Source organism: Pezoporus wallicus, unplaced genomic scaffold (genome assembly GCF_028554395.1).
Source record: "Pezoporus wallicus isolate ANWC-B61680 ecotype Strahan unplaced genomic scaffold, APGP_CSIRO_Pwel_v1 contig_12993, whole genome shotgun sequence".
NCBI classification, from domain to species: Eukaryota; Metazoa; Chordata; class Aves; order Psittaciformes; family Psittacidae; genus Pezoporus; species Pezoporus wallicus.
The window spans coordinates 24,418-48,247 of record NW_026637136.1 but is presented as its reverse complement, the minus strand read 5'-3'; the positions used below and the strand labels follow the sequence as shown (position 1 = coordinate 48,247).

At 59.0% G+C, this 23,830-nt stretch overlaps 3 protein-coding genes across 7 annotated transcripts; 1 reads left to right on the top strand and 2 right to left on the bottom strand.

The window, feature by feature from the left end:
• Positions 1-414: 414 nt before the first annotated feature.
• Positions 415-2,613, bottom strand: EXOSC1 (exosome component 1). Its single transcript, XM_057403647.1, has 8 exons — positions 2,542-2,613; positions 2,206-2,321; positions 1,978-2,052; positions 1,317-1,405; positions 1,051-1,084; positions 872-922; positions 706-790; positions 415-598 (listed from the first exon to the last, which is right to left on the bottom strand). Exons 1-8 carry the CDS (start codon positions 2,570-2,572, stop codon positions 492-494), a joined length of 588 nt encoding a protein of 195 aa, XP_057259630.1. The 5' UTR covers positions 2,573-2,613; the 3' UTR covers positions 415-491.
• Positions 2,614-2,783: 170 nt separating this feature from the next.
• Positions 2,784-8,536, top strand: ZDHHC16 (zinc finger DHHC-type palmitoyltransferase 16). Of its 2 annotated transcripts, XM_057403641.1 has the most exons (11): positions 2,784-2,838; positions 4,751-5,003; positions 5,217-5,411; positions 5,633-5,721; positions 5,923-5,951; positions 6,153-6,286; positions 6,494-6,541; positions 7,079-7,164; positions 7,436-7,559; positions 7,633-7,703; positions 8,046-8,536. In XM_057403641.1, exons 2-11 carry the CDS (start codon positions 4,767-4,769, stop codon positions 8,158-8,160), a joined length of 1,128 nt encoding a protein of 375 aa, XP_057259624.1. In that variant the 5' UTR covers positions 2,784-2,838; positions 4,751-4,766; the 3' UTR covers positions 8,161-8,536. The 2 variants fall into 2 exon arrangements, with proteins under 2 accessions (XP_057259624.1, XP_057259625.1); XM_057403642.1 differs by lacking the exon at positions 6,494-6,541.
• Positions 8,537-8,710: 174 nt separating this feature from the next.
• Positions 8,711-23,724, bottom strand: MMS19 (MMS19 homolog, cytosolic iron-sulfur assembly component). Of its 4 annotated transcripts, none has more exons than XM_057403634.1 (31): positions 23,610-23,724; positions 19,914-19,962; positions 19,052-19,152; positions 17,427-17,512; positions 16,954-17,028; positions 16,318-16,387; positions 16,003-16,131; positions 15,736-15,797; positions 15,399-15,485; positions 15,029-15,103; positions 14,683-14,760; positions 14,257-14,395; positions 13,712-13,866; positions 13,441-13,519; positions 13,057-13,182; positions 12,682-12,763; positions 12,267-12,364; positions 11,822-11,962; positions 11,491-11,646; positions 11,266-11,365; positions 11,003-11,105; positions 10,817-10,891; positions 10,557-10,683; positions 10,374-10,474; positions 10,228-10,284; positions 9,934-10,120; positions 9,753-9,835; positions 9,504-9,668; positions 9,368-9,427; positions 9,143-9,243; positions 8,711-9,064 (listed from the first exon to the last, which is right to left on the bottom strand). In XM_057403634.1, exons 1-31 carry the CDS (start codon positions 23,710-23,712, stop codon positions 9,037-9,039), a joined length of 3,078 nt encoding a protein of 1,025 aa, XP_057259617.1. In that variant the 5' UTR covers positions 23,713-23,724; the 3' UTR covers positions 8,711-9,036. The 4 variants fall into 4 exon arrangements, with proteins under 4 accessions (XP_057259617.1, XP_057259619.1, XP_057259618.1 ...); XM_057403636.1 differs by having other exon boundaries at positions 23,620-23,666; XM_057403635.1 differs by lacking the exons at positions 19,052-19,152; positions 19,914-19,962 and having other exon boundaries at positions 23,610-23,712.
• Positions 23,725-23,830: the final 106 nt, after the last annotated feature.

Below are 23,830 nucleotides of genomic sequence, written 5' to 3'. Positions count from 1 at the left end.
AGCCAAGCTCAGCTCCGCAATCCCGCCCAAGGGTGACACCCAGCCCTCATGCTGTGGTTTTAGGCCACACCCAGAGGCAACGGGCAGGAGGATACGCAGGGCCCTGGGCTGAGCACAGCTGCCCCGCACCAGTTATTGGGGTAGGGCAGGGAGGAGAGCTGCTCCCTGTGTGTGGAAACCTGGTGAAGTGAATGCCCAGAGCTCTGGGTTGTTCACATCACTGCAGCAGCACCACTGGGCTGGGAACACGTGCATCTTCATGGCATGGTACTGTGAAAGCTGTCCCATAGCAGCTCCCCTATGAGTGCCGGAGCAGCCTCTGGCAGCCCCAGCCACACCTCTGGGCTGTAAGGGGTCAGAGCACAGAGCTCTCAAAAAATATTTATTATCTGAAAATTGATTCTGCCAGCAAGGGCCTGGCTGGTGCACCTCCCTGGCCCGGGGCTGCTCTGGCCCTACAGCCCCTCATCCCGCAGGTCCCCTCGCGGCTGCTAGGTCTGCAGGAACTCAGGCTGCACGCGGGCCACCTTACGGAATTCCTTGGTGTGTGTCCGTGGGCACTGCATCTCACACCAGCTGATGGGCACCATCTGCATCCCTGAGATGCCACATGTCAGGGTTCTGCTTCCTGAAATCATGCTCCTCCACGTGGAAAGGGAGGAGGAAAGGAAAGGCAGACAGGAAGCAGCACTGCCATATCCCTACCTGCATCGCTGCGTGCTGCCACCACACCCAGCTCATTCTCTGCTGTGGTCAGGAGGTAGTTGGACTGTGAGTCCCCCAGCGAGATCTGGTCAGACACGGGTTAAGGGAAAGGCCCCCCAGAGGAGATTCCAAACCCCCTGTCCCTGGCAGTAAGAGGAAAGGATACGACTTTGGCCAGGACTATGTCACCAGGGCGGAAACTCTTGTACACTTCCACCTGCACGGGAGAGAGCAGGCAGAAAGGCTCAGTGTGTCAGGGTGCTTGTCAGCAGCAGGACAGGTGCCCCCCACCAGCAGAAAGCAGGGCAGCCGCAGCAGCACAGCCACAGGCAGCACCTCACTGACCTTATCTTTCTCTGTGGCTCGAATATCTTCTTTCCTGAAAAAGGAAACAGAGGGATCTGAGTGGCAGCAAGTGAAGACAACTCTGCAGCCTGCAGCAGGAGCTGCCCAGGCCTCCCTGGGTGCTCCCAGGACACCTTGGATTCCTGCCCAGTGCTCAGGGCAAAGATCCTGCCAGGGCAGCTGCTGCACTGCCCAGAAAAGCCTTCCCCCTCCCTAAGGATGGGACACTTGGACCCCATCTCATGAGGAACCATCCCTCTCCCTACCGTATGGTCCCCCGGAAGATGGATTTCAGTGGTGTGGAGCCGATGTACAGGATGTGCACCTTGGCAAAGCGAGAGTTAATGCTGCAAACCTGCCAGGAGGAAAATGGGAATCAGTGCCAGCAAAAGCCTGCTCTCACCCTGGAGAGCAGGGGAACAGGGAAAGGGCAGGGTGCAGGCAGGACAGGCCTGTATGTGGGGAGCGCATGTCTCACTCTGCCTCCTCCTCGTGACCAAACAAGCAGTGGAGGTAGGATGCCCAGTGAGGAAGACGATACTTGTTCAACTCAAGACACGTGAATAAGGCAAAGACCTACTGTGATCCCAGTCCCTCTCCCACCATAGGCAAACTAATGCCCGGTCAGTGCCACCCTTTCTCCAAGCTGTCCCAGGCACTGCCCTCCATACAGAAAGCTGTGGAAGGGAGAGCAAAGGAAAACCTCCCTTCAGCCCACCTCAGGCAGGCACCATTGCGAGGGAGGTGTCCCCCCCATGCCAATATCTGGCTCCTTTGACAGTAAGGGACCCAATGGTGCCAGCAGGCTCCCTCTGCCCTGCTGGGGTTCCTGCAAAGGGTTCTGACGAGGTGAGGGGCTCCTCATCTCACCCCAAACGTGTGAACAAAGACTGCAGTTTGCCACCACAGTGCACTCTGTCACCCTACCTTGCATGTCACCACGACTCCCACGTCGGGCAGGAGCTGGGGGTCACTGTCTCTCACCACAGACACAACGGGCAGCTGCAGGGCAGTGGACACAAGGGTTAGCTTGGGGCACAGGATAACGGCAGGCACGGGCCAAATCCCATCGGAGCCCAATGGGAAGGGGCCGCGCGGCCTCAGTGCCCAGCAGCCGGCTCCGGGGCCGAGCTCCATGCGCCGCTCCGTGCTCACCCCGTTCTCCTCGCTCGTCTTCTCCACACACCCAGCCAGCGAGGAGAAGATGAATCCGTGCCGGGTGTAGGTCCCGCTGCCAGCCGTGGCCTCCTCCGCGCTGCACAGCCGCTCGCCTAAGGGGCGAGCCCACACTGCCAGGGAACCTCCCGCGCCGGCGGCCCAGGCCCCGCACCGCCCATGCCCGCTCCCGGCCGGCCCAACGCGGCGGGGCAGCGCTGCCCCGGGGGGGGCAACCCCCTCCCCACAGCCTCGGCCTCTCCATACTCCTCCCCCGGGCCACCCCGGCCTGGGCACCCCGCAGCTCCAGGCCCCCGTCTCCTCACCCGCACTCACCGGGGACACAGAGCCGCTCCGGCGTATCCATATTCGCGTCCGGGAGCGCACCTGGAGAAAACCCTCACCCTATTGGTCCTCGGAGTCAATACTGCGATCTAAGCGGCGCAGCTATTGGTCCTTCCCTACCCGTGAGCGCGCTGCCCGCTGGGAGTTGTATGCCAGCGCCGGCTGCTGCCGCGTTCCGGCATGCTCGGCGCGCAGGCGCAGTGCGCGGGTCAGCGGGCGCTGCCCGTGGGGCCGTGGAGCGGCGGGCGGCGGGCATGGAGGCGGCGGGCGGCGGGCGGCGGGCGGCAGGTCTGCTCCGGGGCGGTGGGACCGGGCGGGGACCGGGCCTGCAGGGGGCTGGGCGGGCCGGCAGGCACCGCAGGGGTGGGATCTGTCGCCCCGGGGATGCTGTAGGTCTGGAAGGGCCAGAGTGCTGCGGGGCACTGGATCCGGGTGTTGTGGGGCTGGATGCAGTGTGGCTGAGGGTTTGTGCTGTTGGTGTAGGCAGCCTTTGCGTGATGGGGTTGGGTGCCACAGAGCGGCTTTACCTCTGTGCTGCGGATGCTGGGTGCCACAGGAGGGTGCCACAGGAGGGTGCCACTGGGTTGCGTGGCTCTGGCAGGAGCAGTGCCTGCGGTAGGGCCGAATCTGAGGTTTCCCTCCCCCCCGGGCTGTGGTCTTGGTTATGCTGGTGGTTGCTCAGTGCCCCACTGGGATGTGGGGAGGGCCGAGGGCTGGAGCCCCCAGGGCTCACTGGGCTAGGGAGGGTGTCTGGCTCTGCTGGAGCCTCACACCTGCGGCTGTGCTGCTGTCTGCAGGCAGGTGCCTGGGAACAGAGCCGGGTCCTGCCCTGGGGCTGGTTTCCTCCTCTGTGGGCTCTCTGCTCAGCAGCTGTTGTAGGGGAGGAAGCTGTCCGAGGGGCAGGGAGCTGCTCTGTTTGGAGGGATCTGCTGCTGCTGCAGCACTTTCTGCTGTCACACTGACAGCACAGGGACATGTGCCACCCAAAGGCGGCACAGCAGGAAGTTGTTGCTCTGCTTTTCACCTGATGTGTTCCAGAGTCAAGGGGAAACGTGGGGAACGGGGTGGCACTGGGGTTTGCATATCCCACCTCTCCCTTACCAGGGCACAGGAAACCTGGGCAGGAGCCATTTCTGTGACCTGGGGTGGGCTGCTGGGTCTGGTGCCCTTGTGTCCGGCTGCTCCCAGCCTTGGGTCAGCCCCACGTGTGTCTGGCAGGGCAGAGAGGAGCCCTTCGCTCCTTTGGACAGCCCATCGGGATGTTGCAGCTCTTGCCTTGACCCTTGCTGCTGCTCCCTGTGCAGTGGATATGGCAGCACAGGGAGCTGATCCCCGCTGAGAGGACTCCGTGGTGTGGCAGCACTGCCTGGCACTGTGCCGAGGTGAACACTTGGCCCAGGTTCAGAACGTGCCTTGGCAGGACCCCGGGGCAGCCTCACTGCTTAATATTGATGGGCAGTGCCTGCCCGGAGGCCTGGGGGCCCCGGCCCTGCGGATCACTTTCCCTGCTTATGGGCTGGATCAGGTTCTTCCTCATTCCCAGTGCAGCTCTTGGGTGGGACGAGGGGCTCTACAGACAGGGGAGCACTGCAGAGCATCGCCTTGGCCTGGAGCTGCCCTTTGCTGGTACATGGTCCAAGGTGGATGAGGAAGGAGAAGGCACTGGGACTCTCAGTGGGGCAGGGTGGCCTCTGCAGGTTGATCCAGAGGTTGTGGAACAGCATACTGGCCTTGCTTTTTGGTGATGAGGAGGGGGACTGGGAGAGATAGAGTAATATTGGTCCAGCTTTTCCACATGCATCTTGTTCGGGTTCCCCCATTCCTGACCTGTTGGGAAGGGCTGGGTCTGGGATCATCCCTGGAACTGGCCCAGCATCATGGATGCTCTGGTGCCTTCTCTAGTTTCCCCTGAGTCAGACTCTCCGTGTCGCTGCCCCGGCCCCCTCCCCGCTGGGAAACATGAGATGAGACCAGAGAACACCTGAGCCCAGACACTGAGGGGCCTGTGCCCCCTGCTCCGTGCACAGAGCAGAGGTGTCCCAGCCGCAGCAGCCTCACAGTCTCCAGGAGCCCGGGCTCAGCTCCCCCTGCTCTGCATCCTTGTGCCGGGTGAAGGACAGGCCCCTGCTGTGCTGTGTGGCTGCCACCAGCACATCCTGGAGGGGCAGGAGGGCCTGCTCACGCTGAGCTGTCCCCGCAGGTGTGGTGCGGCAGGGATGAGAAGCCGGCAGCGCGTGTTTGCAGCGGCAATGCGCCTCCTGCTCCGGTGCCTGCGGCTGGGCCGGCGGCGGCGGTGCACGCTGGTGCGGCAGGCGGAGCAGCTCTGGCGCTACGGGCACCTCTGCCTCCGCTCCCTGCTCTACAACTCCTTCACCAATGGCGATGTGGTGCTTGACTCCCTCTTTGAGCCCATCTACTGGCTGGTGGACCATGTCACCCGGTGGTTCGGCGTGGTGAGTACCCTCACCGGGCTCTGGGGACTGGGATGAGCGTGATGCTGGGGCATCTGGGCCTCAGGGCTGCCTGTGCCCTAGGCAGGAAGGAAGTGGGACCTCAGTGTGTTGTTTTGATTGGTTTCCTGTGGCTGCATCCTGCCGGTGCCTCTCCCCATGGCAGCAGGGAACAGACACTGCACACTGTGGTGACAACAGGCCCCATTCACACAGGTGTTTGTGGCACTGGTGATCGGGCTGACGAGCTCCGTCGTGGCCATCGTGTACATCTGCCTCCTGCCCCTCATCCTGCAGACCTACACCCCTGCCTGGATCTGCTGGCACCTCGCCTATGGACACTGGAACCTCATCATGATCATCTTCCACTACTACATGGCCATCACCACCTCACCTGGGCATCCACCGCAGGTGAGACACCAGCCAGCAGTGCAGCCTCTCCTGGTTGGGCACAGCTACAGACATTCACTGGGAACAGCTAAACCAGCCTGGTGTTGTTGCAGGCTGCATACGGATAGGAGCAGCCAGGCTGGGTGAGGAGGTGGTGGTGCGGTCACAGGGGAGGTGAAGAGCAGGGAAAATGGGATGGTTGCAGGGCTTGGGTGCACAAATCTCTTCTGACCTGTGCACAGGCCAAGGATGATCTCACCGGCGTCTCCATCTGCAGGAAATGCATTGCTCCCAAGCCTGCTCGCACCCACCACTGCAGCATCTGCAACAGGTAGGGCCCAACACAGCACTCAGGGCAGCCTCTGGGACCCCTTCTCCTTCTCCCTGCCACACTGAGAGATGGGGGCCCCCTCCCCTCTGCTCTGCTGGCTTCTTGCCTCATCTCTCACACAGCCTGCAGGGCTGGGGGCTGCCTGGCCCTTCCCAAACACAGTGCTTGTGCTGACACTGGTGCTACTCTCCTCCCTCCCAGGTGTGTGCTGAAGATGGACCACCACTGCCGTATCCTTTCACAGTACTAACCCATGGCACTCTCCTAGGGGAGCTGACCCTGCTTCCCCCTTCTCTCCCTGTCCTGCACCTCTCCTGAGTCAGCCAGCACAGGGAAGGATGCTGGGGGCTGGGCCCAGAACGACCCTGGTCCCTGGGGTGGATTTGGACCCATGTACTGTCACAGTTACATACCCTTAATGCCAGAGGCAGCCTGGCTGAACAACTGTGTGGGACACTACAACCACCGCTACTTCTTCTCCTTTTGCCTGTTCATGACCATGGGCTGCATCTACTGCAGCATCAGTGGCTGGGAGATGTTCCGGGATGCCTATGCAGCCATTGAGGTGAGCCAGCAGCCCCCAGCCCTCACCCTGCCATGCACCGGGGCTGCCCAGGCTGAGCTTGCAGCACAGGGCTGGCCAGGCCTGGCCGTGTTGTTTCCTCTCTCCTTCCTCCTGTGAGGCCCCCAGCTGCCCTGGTCCTGTGGCGGGTGAGGGGGAAAGGCCCCTCCTCTGAGACACGTAACGGGTGTCCTGTTTTCCACCCCCTAGAGAATGAAACTGCTTGAGAAGGAGAGACTGCAGGTGGCTGTCAACCAGGTGGGACATCCCAGCCCCACAGATGCTGCAAACAGCATGGAGCAGAGCTGCCCTGCTGGTTGGGTCCTGCTTGGGGCCCTGCTCTGAGTGAGCACCCTGCAGCCAGAACCAGCCCCTGAGCTTACCTCGTGTGTCAGAGAGCTGGGGCTGGTCGGGCAGCTCTGCTACAGGCACTGCCTCCAGCAGCTTGAGCTCTGCTTCCCTGTGCACCCAGCTCCCGGGGGCTTTGACTGGTGGCAGCTGCTTGGCATGCACTGCTCAGGCCCTGCTGCCCTGGGGAAGCTGCAGCAGTGCATACATCTCACCCTGAGCATCTGGTGTGGTGTCCCTGCCCTTTACCTCCAGCCCCCTGCTTCTCACTGGTGTGCCAGCTTTCATGTGTCTCATGCCTGTCTCGGGCTGCCTCCCCATCACCCTGGCTGTTGTGTTTGGTTCCAGCTGGCCAAGCTCTGTGTCCGGAAGGGGTGGTGCAGTTCCCATCTGGCTTCAAGCTGCAAAGCAGTCTGGGTAGCTCCTCTCTCTCTGATCCTTTTTCAGACATACTACCAGACCCCACCACCCACCTTCTCCTTCCGCCAGCGAGCTTTCCACAAGAGCGTGGTCTATGTCTGGGTCCTATGCAGGTAAGGGGCCCCTGGGCAAAGTGTGGGGGGAAGCAGCGTGCAGCCCCCTGCCCCATGACACTGCTCACCCTCTGCCTCCCTGGAGCTCTTGCACCAACCTCCTTGCCCTGCCAGCTCTTGGGCCACTGAGAAGGAGGGATTTTGGCTCTCCCACAGGGGTGTAGATGTGCTGACCCACTTATGCAGTTGTGGGTGCAGGGAGGCAGCCTCAGCCCTGTGGCACCAGGGAGGGGAAGCTTGTGTGCAGCCCGCTGTCCCTTGCCATCCCCAGCTCGGTGGCGTTGGCCTTGGGTGCCCTGACGCTGTGGCACGCTGCTCTCATCACCCGTGGGGAAACCAGCATCGAGCGGCACATCAACAAGAAGGAGAGGCAGAGGCTGCAGAAAAAGGGCAAGGTGAGCACAGCCTGCAGAGCAGGGGGGTGGCCAGGCCGCAGCCAGACCTGATGTGTGACTCCTTGGCCTGCAGCTCTTCAGGAACCCCTACAGTTATGGCAGCTGGGATAACTGGAAGGTGTTCCTGGGTGTGGACGTGCCAAGGTAAAGATACAGGGAAGTCCCTGCCTGGGAGGGTGGTGGCTCAGCATCATGTGGGGGTACCGGGACACCAGGGCTCTGCTTGGGCAGAGCAGGACAGTGAACATCCCATGCTGTGTGCTGCTCTGGGCTGTGCAAAGCATGGAGGACCTGGGCATCAGCTGCCCTATGGCTCCTCACTCCTGCCCCTTGGCAAGCTCTGGTGTACCCAGCACCATTTTGCCCAGGGAGTTGTGGCTGAGGAGCTCAGTCAGCACTGCAACTCAGGGCCAGGGCTCACAGCCCTGGCTTGGCTTTGCAGAGCTGAGAAGCACCAACACTTGTTTTGGTTTCTTCTCCTGACAGGCACTGGCTCACCCGTGTCCTGCTGCCCTCTCCTCACCTGCCCCACGGGACAGGCCTGAGCTGGGACCTGCCTCCCTGTGTGGCCAAGCAGCGTGCTCCGCTCCTGTCCATCTGAGGCCTGGGTGCTGTGGACGTCCCTCCCCGCAGGCAGGGGAGCATACAGGGGACCCACTCAGCCACTGCAGCTCCCTTGGATCCGAGCACCAGGTGGAAGGTGGGTGCTAGCACACATTGCTCAAAGGAGCCACAGCAAACACTGGACAATGCTGGTGCAAAGACGCTGCTCTCAGGCCTCCCTGGAGGCTGCAGGCAGCCCGGGAAAGGCAGCAGGGCTGCTGCTGCCTGCTCCAGCTGAGGGAGCTGCCCTCAGAGCACAGGTACAGGCCAGCACACGACAGAGCTCAGCTCTCTGGCAGGGCTGGGCATGGAGGATGCACCCCTGGTCCTGAGCACTCCCCAGGAGTCTTTTTAAGACCATTCAATAAATACTGGATTTTTAAAGGAAGCCTGGCTCTCTTCCCTGGTGGGAGGCACAGAATTCTGGGGATAAGGGAAGAGAAGGACCCCTCCTCCCTCCAGTTCCCCAGTGTGGAAAAAGCAGCACCTTTACCCCATAGAAGAGCACTGAGGTGCCAGCCTAGGCTGCATGGGAACCCCCCACAGCATTACCAAAATGGAGATATTTATTCCTCTGGTGTGTGGGCTGCCACACACCGCACACGTGTGCACAGGCCTGCCCTCTCCACTCACACATGGCCAGTCTGTCTGTCACTGTCCATGCTGCAGCAGAAGGTGGGTAAGTCACAAGTGGCACATTTCCTTGCCCGCTGGGCGTGCTGAGAAGGTGTCGCAGTGAGGGTCCTGCCTGCCGGCTTCCAGGCTCCAGCCCTGGCCCATGGGGCAGTAACTGGGCTCCAAGGGTCCACGGTATGGTGGGGTATCAGGGGGCTGGTCAGATCGTCGATCAGCACAGGGAGGGGATTCAGGGCATTCACCTGCCTGGGCTGCCCAGCAGGAACCTGCAGGGACAGAGACAGTGCCATCAGCCATGTCTCAAACATGCCAGTGTCCCAGCAGCTCCAGCCACATGCACTCACCATTCCCCCCGTGCTGCCACTGCCTCCTTCCGCACCAGCCTCTTCTTGTCATCCAAAGGCTTGGCCAGTGCCCGGATAACTCGAGCCTTGTATGGGAGCAGCTGTAGGACAGAAAGGGCTCTTAATGAGAGAGCTAGGTGCTGGCTGCCCCCTGGACAGAGATTTGGGACCCCCTTGCCCCTCTACATTCAGGAGCAGGCACCACACTGCTGCAGGAGCACTTACCACTATTGTGGGCAGGCTGGTAAGCGCATGGGCACAGCGCAGGGCGGCGATGCGGACAGCCTAGAACAAACAGGGGTGAGGGCAGTGAAAGGGGCAGAGGAGAGGGGCATCAGGGGGAAGGAGAAGGACCACATACCATGGTGGGGCTGGAGGTGAGGCTGAGGAATTTAGTGACCAGTGTGTCAACATGCAGGCTCATGATCTGGGGAGCTTCAAGCAGCAGTGGCTGGAGGCAGCTCAGTGTAGAAAGCTGCACCACACGGTCTGAGCAGGATAAGGCCTCGAGGAGGAGGGAAAGCAGCTGCAGGGGGAGAGAACACAGAAGAGATGAGTGACTCCCAGCCATGCACTGTGTGCTGCCACAGTACCTGCTGCTACCTCTCACCATGGGCAGCTCTGTCACCAGCACAGGCTTAGGGAGATGGTTGAGCACATGGGACAGGCCCTTCAGGTAATTGGCCTTCACGTCTGTGGAGAGCAGAGACGGTTACAGGCAGCCAGGGGAAGAAGGGGACGCCAGCTCCAGTCCCCTGGGGTCACAGGCCGGGCTGGGGGTGGCCGCTCACCGGGGCCAGCCCCGTGGAAGCCCTGCACCAGCTTGGGGACGTTGTCAGTGAAGAAGCGCTGTCGGAACATGATGCGCACGTCTGCGTGGCAGCCCTTGTGCAGCACATCCGGGGACTCGGCCATCAGCAGGGAGAAGCCATCGGCTGCAGCAGGGCCCAGCTCTGTGTCGCTCAGCAGGCCCAGCAACTGCGAGGGAGAGAGCCCTGAGAGGTGGTCCTGCTGCTGGGGGTCCCAGCCAGCCCCATGGGGAGCAGGCAGACTCCTGGGCAGCACCCAGCCCCACCGCTGCCTACCTTATCTGTCAGGTGGGAGCTCAGGGGGTGGTAGCGCAGCACCAGGGCTTTGGTCACCTATGCAGGCAGAGCAGATTCAGCACCAGGCCGGCCCCTCATTCCCCCACCCCACATCTCTGCCCCTCTTCACACAGGGCAGGCCTTACCCACAGCAGCAGGGTGAGAGCCTGCGTCCGGTGCAGCCCCTCCACCAGGCCAGGCTCTATCCTGTTCACTGCAAGCTGCAGGATCTCATCCAGCTGCTGCCCTGGGGACACGGAAGGGACAGGCTGAGCTACTATACTACCAGTGGTGGGCAGGGACCCATGGCATCCTCCCTAGCTCCTTACCTGCAGGGTGCTTGTTCACTAGCCCCGCAAAGCACTTGGCAGCTGTGGTGGCAGTGAAGGGGCAGTTGCAGGAGCAGCTCAGCGCCAGCAGTTCCCGGAGCAGCCATTCCTGCTGAGGAATTGCCACCTGGAAATGAAACGGAGTGTGTTACAGCCTGGAGCTGCAGCTCTTCCCTTCTTCTGCCTGTAGAGCTTGCTGTGGTCCCAAGGCAGGAGGACACTCGGCCAAGTCCCTCTTCACCCTGTTCCTACCAACTTACATTGCGGGGCAAGGAGCAGACAAAGGCCATGAGGAGGGCGACCAGGCGTCTCTGTGCCTCCAAGCACTCTCCATCCTGCAAGGGAAGAGCAATGCCCATGTCATCAGGGTCCCTGCTGCCAACCTGTGCTGGTATCTTCATTCCCTGCCCCTGTTCCAGCACTCCAGCCACAAGCACCCGACACACCTGGAAGGGCTGGAAGGAGCAGGGAAAACTGTTCTGGGGCAGGAAAGAGACCTCTCCATTCAAGAAGAGGGGCACCACGTGAGACACGCTCTGGGCAGCCAGCCTAGGAGAAAGGAGACATTGCAGTGTGCTGCTCTGGGAGGGTTTCCAGAGTTCCCATGTACCTCCTAGGAGGCACAGGGTCTCCCTGCACAGACAGAAGGGGACACAGCCTGCCTCCTCCCCACGATGGAGTATCCAGCTTCCCACCCAGCATCACTCACTCAGGGCTCAGGTGAGTGGTGGCAGCGCTGATGACTGGGACCATGGCAGCCAGCACCTCTTCCTGCAGCAGTACCTTGCCCAGCGGCGGGTGGGTGCTCTCTGCAGGCAGCGGTCAGAAAGCAGGGTCAGGAACAGCGCCAGGAACAGCTCCCAACCGCAGCCCGCAGTGCCCGCAGCTGCCGGAGGGCGGCAGCAGCAGCCGCCTGCTCCCGGCCCGCTCCTACCTTGCATGGCAGCCTGCACGGCCATGGCCAGCAGGCAGGGCACCACCGTCTGGTGGTAGAACCAGCAGCTCCCGGCGTCCTGCTGGCACTGCACTGCCACGCGGTGCAGGCTCTGGCACACGGAGATGATGTCTTGTGCGCTCCCGGCCTCGCTCCCTGCGGGACACAGGCACTGTCCCATCAAACAGCCCTGCTCCGCGCCGGGATGCCGTGGCAATGCAGCCCTCCCTCCTCCAATGGGATTCACACCCAGCACCGCTGCCATTCCCCCTCTCCCAGCCATCACCAGTAACAGAGGCAGCTCTGGAGCTGTCCACTGCGCCTGTGTTACCTCTCTGCACCTTCCGGAGGTGCTGCAGCAGGACAGGGACAGTCTCCCTCACGATGCTGGTGTGTGTGGACACAGCAGCCAGGGCCTGCAGGCAGCGCTGCCGCACAGAGCAACGGTCACGGGAGCTCTCCTCCTCGCACTCTGAAGAGGAAACACAGTCAGGGGGGTGATGCCAGACCCCCTCACCCAAGGCCCAGACCCTGCAAGTGTGTACGGGGTGAAGCAGCACACAGAGCTAGTCAAGGCACTCTGCCTGCTCTGGGGCTGGGCAGCTCCTCCCCACAAGGGTGATCCCACCTGCACAGGCTGGTTGTCAGCACCAGGCACCACAGTCCCTGTGCTGAGAATCCCCCAAGGAGAGCCACCAACCTATGCCATACAGCACAGCCCCACTGCCTGGCAGGAGCTGAATTGGGATGGGACAGGTTTCCTTCCCAAGCCCTACCTGACTGCAGCTCCTCTTCAAGCCTGGGTACCATGCGTCCAGAGAAAACCTTTGGGTAGATGGGGGCCAGAGATCCTATTGCCTCCATTGCTGCTTCACTGCCAGGGGGAAGGGAGTTAAGAGGGGTGATGTGAGTACTGCTTGTACACCAGCTGCACAGATCTGGGCCAGAAGGTGCATCCAGAAACCCATTTCTCAGCAATCTGCCTTTTCCTGCCCTACTGGCAGGTAGAACAGAACTCCTTGCTTTGACAGGCTCAGACTTTTTAATTTCCAGCCCATAAATCACCTGGTTTATCCCTTTGCTCTTACACCCAACATGTTTTTTTAGTTCAGACAGTTCCTGTGCCTTCCCCAGGCTTTGTTCCTCTCCCCAGAGCATGGGTGACTGCCGTGGTGCCAGCCCACCCCTCACCTGCTCTGGGAATCCTCCTCACACAGAGCAAGACGAATGAGGTGATCCACAACCAGCTCCAGGTCGGAGGGAGACAGGAAGCCTGGAACAAGAGGAATCCTGCCTTCAGCCAAAGGAAAAGATGCTTGTGTTCTGACCAGCATCACTGCCCCTTGGCCAGGTTAGCAGCAATATGCCAGGTTTCAGAGGTACAAGGTGCCCAGCACAAACAGGCAAGAGAGAGACCAAGTGACCCTGGAGCTCATGGCCTGGGTAGAAAGTGCTGCCACTGCTCTTGTACAGCAGGCAAGGACATCCCAGCAGCCACGCAGCACCACGTGTCCCAGCACAGGGTGACACCTCCCTCTGCCTCCGCAAGGGAAACAAGGCACCAACCTTGCAGAGAGCCCAGGACAGTCAGTGCCCTGATCCCAACCAGCTGCAGCTGCACACTGGGGTCCGTCAGTGCTGAGAACACCACAGAGCAAACAGGGGCCTGGAGTGACAGCAGAGTGCTCTCCTCTAGAGAGAGAAGGAGAGATATGGAGTCACTGCCTGCACCTGGCTGCCACTGCACAGCCACCACCACAGCACCTGACAGACCCTTTCTGGGGACCTGCCAGCTGACACCCAACCATGCAGGGTCCCCGGGACATGGCAGAGGTTGCACATGCAGTCAGGTCGGTGACCCTTCCTTCTCTACCAGCATCTGGGAAGGTGAGGTCAGAGCCAGCAGCCCCCAGGGACACAGATGCCCCCAAACGGACCAGCCAGCCTCACCTTCTTCCACATGTCCCCATTTCTGCTGCAGCTCCAAGAAGCCCAGCAGCATTTCCAGGATTGTCCTCCTCTGGCTGCTCTGCAGGGAGACAAAGGTGTAACCCAGATCACAGTCACTGCTGGGACAGAGCCATGCCTCAGTCTGGTGCTTGAAAGGCCAGCAGGCTCCCAGGGGATCCCCACCGGCAGCCATGGAAGGGTGCCCATCTGACACCCTGCTCTCACCAAGCCCTGCACTGGGCCCTGCTCTGTGAGCTGGGGTGCCCCTCACCTGTGGGTGCTTGGTGTACTGCTCCAGCAGCAGGGGCAGAACGCTGCGGGTGACGTGGTGGCAGGCGCGCAGGGAGGCGCCTGCTGCTGCCTGCAGGAGCTTGGCACTTGGCCACACAAGCTTCATGTCAGGCTCACAGAGATGGTGCCTGCAATCTGAGATAGGCTGGGTGTGAGCTGCACCAGCACAGCTCCTCTGACTCGTGTGCAGGGACACAACCGATAGCTGGGACGTGCTGCCAGGGCGCAGCTCTCAGCTGCAGCACAGCCTCCCCAACAGAGCTGCTTTCCCCAGCAGTGAACAGCACAGCCCTAGATGCCCCAGTCCCAGTAGAGAGGGAAGCAACTCAATCCAACAGGCATTTCCTACTGTGCCCCCTTCTCCTCCCTTCCTGCAGCAAATCACCTTGGAGAAGCTAACAATAGCTGTAAGTGCTATAAAAAGAAGAAAGAGGCTTCAAATAGAAAAAGAGCGCAGACCTCTAGCTAGGAGGATGCTTGCAGGCCTGGCTGTTAGGAGCAGGGTAGATGTCTCTGCTAGCTTACCTTGCAGGATGCTGCTGAGGAAGGAATCCAGCAGATCCTCAGTATCAGAGCTGAGCACGGAGCGGGACAGGCAGGCAGCGAGGGCATGCAGGGCAGTCAGGCTCTCAGCCTCCACCTTCTCACTCGCTGTCTGGAACACCTGCAGAGAGGCCACAGGATGAGCTCCACACTGACCCCAACCACAGGCTTCATGCTCCCGATGCAGGCTGAAGGGCCCAGGCTCTTGCCTCACTTGGACAGTGTAGCATATCCAAGCCCCAGGGACATGCTGAGGGGACTGGCCTGTCCCCCCAACTTTTCAGGTGGGGCTGTCCAAGGCCACAGGTTGGGGCTGCTGGGAAACATGGGGCCTGCCTGGTCTGGCTGTGAACTGCTCAGCAGGAGCCCAGTTCTGGTGGAGACTTGCTAGGGCCCTGCACTACTCACCTCCCTGCGCAGGGATGACCAAAGGCTGGGGAGGAATTCCTGCAGCTCCTTCTGCCCGTAGATGGCACAGCAGGCAGTCTGCAAGAGGGAGTCAGGAGAAGGCATCAAAGAGAAGCCAGTACAGGGAGGACACAGAGCAGAGACACTGCCCAGCCTGGCAAGCTCATGCTGAACTGCACAAACTACTTAAGTGACAGAAAAAGAGGGAAAGGTGACGCAGGCCAAACTGGAAATTGTAGCTCTGCAAGGGAGAGTCTCTGGCAGGGCCAAGGGCTCAGAGGTGGCTGGCAGCTGCTGCAGCTGCCACAGGCCAACTGTGGGCTGAAGGTAAAGGATTTCTCCTTACCAGAGTCTGCAGGGCATCAAGCTTGGCACTTTGCAGGTCTGAGTCCATCTTCTCAATGAGCAGAGGGAGAAGGAACTGCAGAGAGAGGCACTTTGACTCAGCCCACCCTTTGCACCACATTGTCCATGGCCCTGCAGGGCTGCAAGCTCAGCCTCTGCCAGGAGAGCAGAGGTGGAAGCATACCCAACAAGAGGCAGCTCCTGCACCCTCCCCATGCCCAGCCCAGCAGGAGACAAGGCTGTACTATTGCATGCTCCTGGTCCCAACTGTTCCCATCCCACAGAGCCACAGCAGGAGCTGCAGCTCTAGGAAATGCAGCCTGTGCTCAGGGAGCAATGGGGTGGCCAAGAACCCCCTGGGAGCTTTCTACCTCAGCAAATTGGGGTGTGGAGGCCAGCACAGCCCGAAGGCTCAGGATCAGGTCTTCCCTCTGGATGCCGTGTGGATCATTAGGAGGCTGGAAAGGAAGCAGACAGAAGGTCAGGAAACCTCCCAACCCCACCATCAGCTGAGGCCGCATCACCTCATCTTCAGCAAAGCAGGGGCAGTGGAAGTCACTGCAGCCAGCTTGGCACCAGCCTGTCAGCCTGGGTACCGCAGCTAGCAGCCAATACTGCCCAGTCAAGACTCTTGCCCATCCTCAGGGACACAGGCCCCTGAGAAAACACCAGAAGGAACAGGCTGTGGCACAGGGCAGACTCACTCACTGGAGTAAAATCAATGGGGAAGTAACAGGATGTAACTTCAAACAGCTCCTCCACAAAGGGACCTGCAGGGAGAAGAGACTGAGTAAGCAGAGATGTTGGGCTAAATATGCACAGCAGCTATGCCCAGCACCCACCATAGGCAGGCTCTGCAGTTCCTGAAGTATGTTAGGGACCACCCCAGGCCTGGTCAGAACCAAGAGCCACCCAACAGCTCACTGAAAAGTGACATGTGTCCCAGTCAGCTCTGCACAGCTGGCACAGGCTCACCCAGGGCATAGTTCTTGGCAATGAGATCACGCACAATCTGGAAAGCCACCAGCAGATTGCGGGGATCCTTCTCCCCATCCATCACCTGGATGAAGCCGAAGGTGAAGTCAGCACCAAGGCCCTTCAGCTCTGTAGAAAGAAGGAGCATAAGCAGGTGCAGGATACCAGACCCCACCAACATGGCATGAAATCAGCCCAGTTTCCCCTGCCCCTCCAGTTTACTCCAGCCAGGCCACAGAGCCCTCAGAGAAGGCAAAAGCAAACCCTTCTCCCAGCTTGGACAGCCCCAGAGTGGCACTGTCACCTGCCCCTCACCTTCCTCCCTGGTGCCCATGAAGTTGGTGATGATGCTGTAGACTGTGTGGCGGTCCAGCTGCAGCAGGGACTGCAGGGAAGAGCAGAGCAATCAGAACACTGCTGCACAAAGCAACAGCACCACCCACCACCCCAGGGCAGCACATGCCCTTGAGAAGAGGGCAGGACCTCCAGTAGCCCAGCTGCTGCTTCCTGGCATGCAAATCCCATTTATCCCATGCAAAGTGTGCACATGCCTATTCAATGGCATGTGAGCATGACTGTGTCCATCACTGCATGAATGCACCACCACAATAACATCAGAGCCACACACGTTGCCCAAGGCCCTGCCAGTGTAAACAAACTGGAGGAGAATCTAGGGCCTGAAGGCTCTTAAATACAGCCTGTAGAATAGAGCAAAGGAAATAATTCCCTCAAGGCTGAGAGAAGAGAGAACAAGGGCCAAACAGGATGCTTAGCTGCTGTCTGCCTCTTGCTCTGCAGTGAGCCATGCTGTCTCTAAGCTCTGCAGAAGCACTGCACTGAATGATGCACTACACTGCACTGCTACTGAGTGTGCACAGTCCCCAAGGCTGGCAGGCCATACCCAGACACCCAGGGAGCAGGGATAGAAGGACAGGAAATCACATTGCTCACCTGCACATGTACCTCCTGGAAGATGGCTTTGAGCACAGACACCGCTAGCCCTGGGGACAGCACCTCACACATGCTCTGGGGACAGGAAAAGAAGAGCAGGAGTAGAAAGCCATGATGGTAACCATGTAACAGAGCTCCTGCCTCTGTATTCTAAGTACCTACAGGATCTTCTCTTACAGGGAGAGCTCACTACCCCCACAGACAGGTCAGGACAAGGGGCTTATTATTTCTGCTGCTCCCCAGGGTAGCTAAGAAATCCTTGCCCCAATATCAGCATGGGGCAGGAAATCAAGTCTTCCCTCTGCTGCCCCACTGCAAAGGGCACAGCAGGAGCATGGAGGAGACAGGGCAATGCCACCAGACAGGAGCTAACAGCCTAGCCAGGCACTGCTCAACCTGTATCCATGTGTTGCACCTCTCTGGCACCATCCTGCAACACATCCCAGCACTGTGGGCTGAGGGAGGGAGCTCACCAGTGCTCGGAGTCCCTGGAGCACCGAGGGAATCACAAGGTGATGATCTTGCAGCCGGTTCTCATAGAACAGGACCAGATGCAGCACTGTCAGAAAGCGACATCAACATGTGTCAGTCCCAGGAAATATAGCTGCTGGGCTCCAGGCCCAGCTCTGCCAAAAGCAGCTGCCAGAATAAGAGCGAGCACATCCTGCACTGGTGAATGAGGAGAAATGCCACTGTGGGTGCACCCACCTGGCTCCAACACCTTCACCCTCCCCTCGAGAGCAACCCATGTCTGACCGCAACAGGGCAGCACCTGCCTCTGGCAACTGCAGAGGTGCTGGAGCTACCCAAGGCATTTGCCTTGGCCTGTCCCAACATGCAGGTGCAGACAACAGCAGCAACAGGGCAGACATGGGCTTAGCGGAAGCTAGAGGATGTCATGGGGTGCGGCACAGGGCTGGAGCAGCAGCTCCGGCTCCACAGCACGTTCTCGGACCCTGAGTCACGGCCATGGGCGCCTGCACGCCCCAGCCCTCGGGAGCGGCAGCAGGAAGCAGACTGGAAGAGCCAGCTGGCAGCATCCTGTGCCCACAGCTGTGCAGAAACTCACACCCCCAGGAGGCAACCTGACGCAGTGCTTGGGAAATGAGCTGCGTGAGCAAGAACACGAAGGGAGATGGGGCCAGATGTGGGTGTTATAGCAGCTACCCTTGCCCTCCGAGGAGCTGGTTCTGCTCACCTTCCTCCAGAGCTCCTGGTGACTTGGCTCTAAATCCAGTTTGCTGCGAGTGCTCAGGTGCCCTGACTCTGCCAGGTATCCCCACTGAACCTCCCCACCTCCAGAGCACCTCAGTCCCCACACAGCCATCACATCTGACTCCAGCTACACCAGCAGAGTCTGTCCTCTGCACAGCTGCTCTTGCCTAGTACCAGTCTGAGACTTACAGAGCACCAAATCCCAAGGGATAAGCACTTCCATCCTTCTCTTTCTCCACCTCTTATTAGCTGAGCCCCCCTGCCTTGGCAGCCTGGTTCAGCTACCCATCAGCACAGGTTCAGCTACCCATCAGCAAGGCTCCCACTGGCTTCCCCTACTGCCAGCCAGTTGCTATGGGGCACTTAACACAGCCAAACCTTCTTTTTGCTTCCATTAGCAGGGCACCTTCCACTATGCACACCAATCCTCTACTCCACTCTCACCTTTACACTGATCTCTTCTCCTTCTCAGGCCCCAGGGTTCCTTCAGATTTAACTTGGGCAGGCCTCAGGGCTGCAACATGACTAGCTTTGTGAACAATGGTTTTCCTTCATTCAATCACCACCACCGAAGGATTTTGACATACAGATGCATCCTCAAGGTGTCCCACATGGTGCTGAGCATGCCTGGGTATGCAGTACCCACAGAGCCATACCTAGGGCTTTGGTGTCTGCAGGGACAGACCTGAATTGTGTGAGGAGAGTGGAAAAAGGGCTGCAGTGTGAGGCCCCGTGCCCTCCCTGAACTTTGACTCGAGAGACATGCATGAAGTTGTCATTGGGCTAGATCAATCCCTTTGCCAACTGCAGGACAGCCACCTGAGCAGCACAGGCTTTGCCTCAACCTGCCAGCAGAGACTCGAGGGCCCAGAGCAGCCCTTACCTTCCTTCTCCTGGAGCAGGGAGTAACACTGGAGCAGGACTTGCGACAGCAGCTGCATGCCTCGGCCTCGCATCCGAGGATCTGTGTTCTCCAGGCAAAACCTAGCCCATGGGGAGAAAGCACAAGAGGTCTGTTGTGAGCAGGAATATTCAAGCAGGAAGCACATCCTGAGCAGACACATTATAAAAACAAAGAGGTACTGCTCTCTGGACAGGGGGTGGTGGCCCAGTCCTGCCTGACCTGCCAGCAGGGTGGGAGCAGACTCCTCTGCCCCTGATTCTGCTGCACACATGCACCCAGAGCCATGCAGCAATAACTCCAAGCTTTCAAGTCAGACCAAAGAAATTGCTCTCGCACCATGCTCTGCACCTGAAATTCAGGCTCCTGAGATCACAAGGGCGAAAAAAGGGCAAAGCCTCTTACAATGAGGCAAAGCCAGCCCCCAGCTTGAGAGAAACAAGCCTCCCCAAGTCCCAGGCCACCACAGTGCACAGACAGAAGCAAAAAGCTGAGCGCCAGCCAACTGGTGACACGGTGATGTGCAGCTGTGTGCTCAGGGACAGTCCCAGCTAAGAAGTGCCCGACAGCTTGCTGCTGCCACAACACCTTGGTTCTGAGAGAGCTGCTCCAGCCTTGTTCTTTCCCAAATAGCTCCCAAGCCCTGGGAGGCAAAGCACTGCTTAGACCCCATGCTGTGAGCAGACAACATCCTTGCAGGCCTGCATGCTGCAGCGTGTCTGCCAGCACTGAAACTAGCTCATCCTGGACTAGTATGCTTTCCCTTCTCACTGACCTTCCTTGCAAGGAATCTTCCCTTGCAAGGCCCTTATGCGATGTACAACGTGTAAAAGGCTTTTCTTACCCCAGGGCTTCTATAAGCTGCAGCACAGTCCAGCTTCCATCTTTCAACCCTGAAGAAAAGAGGTAGAGAGAGTGAACCAAAGAGACTCCCAGACCCTCATTCAGGCACAGCGCTGGAGACCATTCCAGGAAGATTCCCAGCAGCACCACAGTGGGAAAGGCTGTCCAGCACCTCACTGAGCACTTGGCTGGTACAGCTGCCTCCAGCCCTGCCTGCAAACACATGAGGGACCAAGATCTACCTCAGCTAGATCAGAGCTGAGAGCCTCTACCAGCTCCACACAGCCTGGCTGCATCCATGACCAACACGTGCAAATACCCTAACATGAGCAAGCCAGGAGGAGACAGAGAGCTGCTGCCCAGGTGCTTCCTGAGGGAGAATTGCGCGAACAAACAGTCAGGATCACCCAGTTTCCCAGGTTGGCTCCACCACCTCCCTGCTATGCTGAGCAAGACCTGCACAAACTCCCTCCAATATGGAAGAATGGGAGAAAGGCAGCTCTGTGGTCAGAGAAAGACGAGGAGTCTATTTCCAGCTCTGACTCAGACACCTCACCAGGTTGCCTCACTCACCTCCTGCCTCAAGAATCTTGCAGCTTAACTGGGGGAAGAGTCACTCCTCAGGAGGTTTGGTAAGGACCTGCTGCATCCTGCAAGAGCCTCGGCAGAAGGGTCCCCGTTCCTGCCACCCACCACCAATATGATACCTTCCCAGTATGACAGCTCTGTGTGTGGTCAGACATGGGGGTGGAAGGCACAGGCCTGCCTTTAGGTTCGGATCCCTAACCTGCAGCTCAGGTAGCAAGTAACATCACTGGAAACAAGCAGCACCCCTCATTCTTTGCCTGAACAAAACAGCTGTCCTCCACAAAACCCAGCACTTTCCAGTCACTGAGATGCACTGTCTTTGCCCAGGAGCACTTCTGGACACTCTGAATAGCCCTGTTCATCCCTCTGCCCTGCTGAAGTCTTGCCTACATGACTGACAAGAGCATCCACTCTCTCAGAAGCCTAAAGGTTTCATTTGGGGCTTTCCCAGGCCTTGTCTCAGCTGGTGTCTCCTGCTGTTGCAAGCATTTACTGGCTCTTCCTAAGCAGCTAATTCTAGGATTAAGTCGTGCTGCTCATCAGAGCGCGGTCTCTAGGGATGGGAGAAGAGATGAGAGTGTTTTCTGACAGCAGGCAGTCGTAACTCCAGAGATAGAGCTTCCAATCCCGCTTGGCACAGCAGGGAGAGGGAGCCTGGACTGTGGGACAGAACAGATAAGGGGAGCAGTGAGGAAGCAGAGGAGCCCAGGAAGCTGCAGAGTCACCAGGTACTGCCTTGAGCGATAGCTGTAACCTGCTGGAAAAATCTCTTGCAGAGCAGTGCAACAGCGAGTGGATGCTGTGCACTGACACAAGGCAGAGAGTGCTGCCAGGGGAGCTCATACAGCCCCTTCACACTCAGCCTCCCGACATCTGCAAGCTCATGAGAAGCCCTTGTGCCTCTGAACCACTGTGGAGCAGGTCCGAGAAAAGCAGTGTCCCTGCAGCCAAGCACTCTGCCTCTGGGTTTCAGAGACTGAAAGCAGCATCTATGCAGAGCTGCTGGTTTCCTAATCAACAGGAAAGAGCTGAAGTGCAGTGATCAGACCACAATCAGCTACTGATGCTCCCTGTGGTTGGAGGCCCCTTCACCTCACATGGGGTGACCACACCAGCCCTGAAGCAGGACCTGTGAGCTCTGCCTCCTGCTCAGAGGCAGAGCCCTGCTGGCCACCGCTAAAGCGCCAGCACAGTGTAATTGGAACTGCTTCATCAGCACAGCAGTGAGCCCGTGAAACTTCTGCCTCCACATCTGGCAGCAGCAGCACATCCCCAAGGTTAATTACACACCTTGAATCCCAGCACTCCTTCAGCAAGAGGAGCTGCCTTCCTGTTCTGGTGTTCCTGCAACCCCAGAGGCTAAACAGAAACAAGCCATTTACCCGCTGCTGCATTATTACTCAAATCAATCTGCTCCCTTTCCCCACACGTCTGTCCCCGTTTCACACGGTGTTCTTCTAGACATTAATCACTTTTGTAAGCTTTCCATTCCTGTCTCCCCCACACCCTCAAAATACAGGGAGCGTGTGATGGATTTCTGTACCAGCACTATCTTCTCCTCATCTTATGACAAAACTGAGTTCAGCCTCCTCCTGCCACCCACTGACCCGTGCAGCCCAGCTGCCTGTGACAGCACCGAGCCCTTTCTTCCCCTTGCCAAGTCACTCTCAATTTAGCGCTCAGCAACACATGGGAGAAGCTCAGTGTGTTTCTTCCAACAATTGCACAACGGCCACAAGGTTAGAAACCTCCCCTTTCGCTCAGGGCTACGTGATGTAATTTAATACTTTGTGATGTGTGATTCTGTGCAGGGTCAGAGCGGCGAAGGAGACTCGCTGGCTCCTCCCTTGTCAAGGTGGGTTTGTCATAAGCACCAGCAGCTGATGAGAGCTGAGCTGGGGGCAACAGCAGCAACTTTTCCCTTTGAGTCTCTGAAGACAAAGCTTTCTCTGGGCACTTCTATAACATGACCACAGATGACAACAGCAGTTGTAAGGTTACCATTCCCCTGTCTATTCCAAATATGTTGGAAGCTTTGTGCGACTCTTGCAAGATCCTGAATGTCACCAGGTTTAGTGAATTCCTCCACATTTCCTTGGCATTTTCTTCACATGGGCCACTGGGTTACCCTCCTGTTCTGCCAGCTGTTCTGCCAACTCATCTCCTCACCAAGCTACCATGGATCAGTTCACAATCCATCAGCCTTGGGAAATGTCTATAAGCTACCTCTTTCAGTAATGCAGTCCTTCTCTGCTCTCTCAAGTCCTTTCCAAACACACTGAAGCTACTGCCTAGAAACACAAACACAGCACCTTATCCTTGGAAGGTCACATTCCTGAAACTGCAAATTCCCTAATGTAACAAAGTCACCAAACCACCACCCCAAAGCAGAAACACAAATTACCCAAGGAAAGTAACTGCCTCAAGCCTTGCCAAGAAAGAAGAAACCACAGCGGGGGCAGTCAGAGACCTGGGTCCCAGAAACAGGGACCAGTGAAACCAGTCACCCCCCACAGCATCTCAGCAAGGACAGGAGCTCCCTTCCCAGTGGTGCCTTCACTGATACACACCCACCCCCCAGACAGCCATAGCCAGTGGCTTCCACTGCACCCCAAACCCTCAGTGCTGGGCCTGCAGCCTTGTGCTTCTCTCAACTCACACATCTCACACCACATACCCCTCCCTAGCACCTCAATTCCCTGTTCCAGGGGATTCCAGACCCTGACACCACCAGTTGACCCAACACCTTCAATCCCACCCCATGCTCTAGACCAGCCATCTAAAACCCTGATCCACCTCACAGACCCCTTAACTCTGCCTTCACCTCCTCATCCTCGTTCCCTACAGCCCTCACCCTGGCTGCTGCCCCACGCTTGCCCCATAGTCCGTATCCTCTCAATGCCCAGCTCACCGCTGCAGGCCCCACCCCTTCCCCATGACCTGGCTCACAACCGCACGCTCCAGCCCCACAGCCACCACCGCGCTCCATCCCACACCCACAGCCAGGCCCGTTGCGCTCCCTAAGCCCTGCCCCACAGTCCAACCCCACGCTCGCAGGACCCGCCCCGCCGCACCCCCGCCGCGCCCAAGCCCGGCTCCGCCCCGGTACCTGCCGCCACCTCAGCGGCGCGGCCGTCCTGCTGCCCGGTCACGAAGTCCTGCACAGAGGCTGCGAGCGCCGTAGCCCCCGCCTGGGCCTCGGCCGCCGCCATGACACCGCACGCCTCAAGCAGCGGAGCCGGCTCCGCCCTGTGCGCATGCGCCAGGCCCTGGTCTGGGGGGAACGGGCACAGGCACGCGGAGAGGCGGTACGGCGAGCCGCAGGGGACA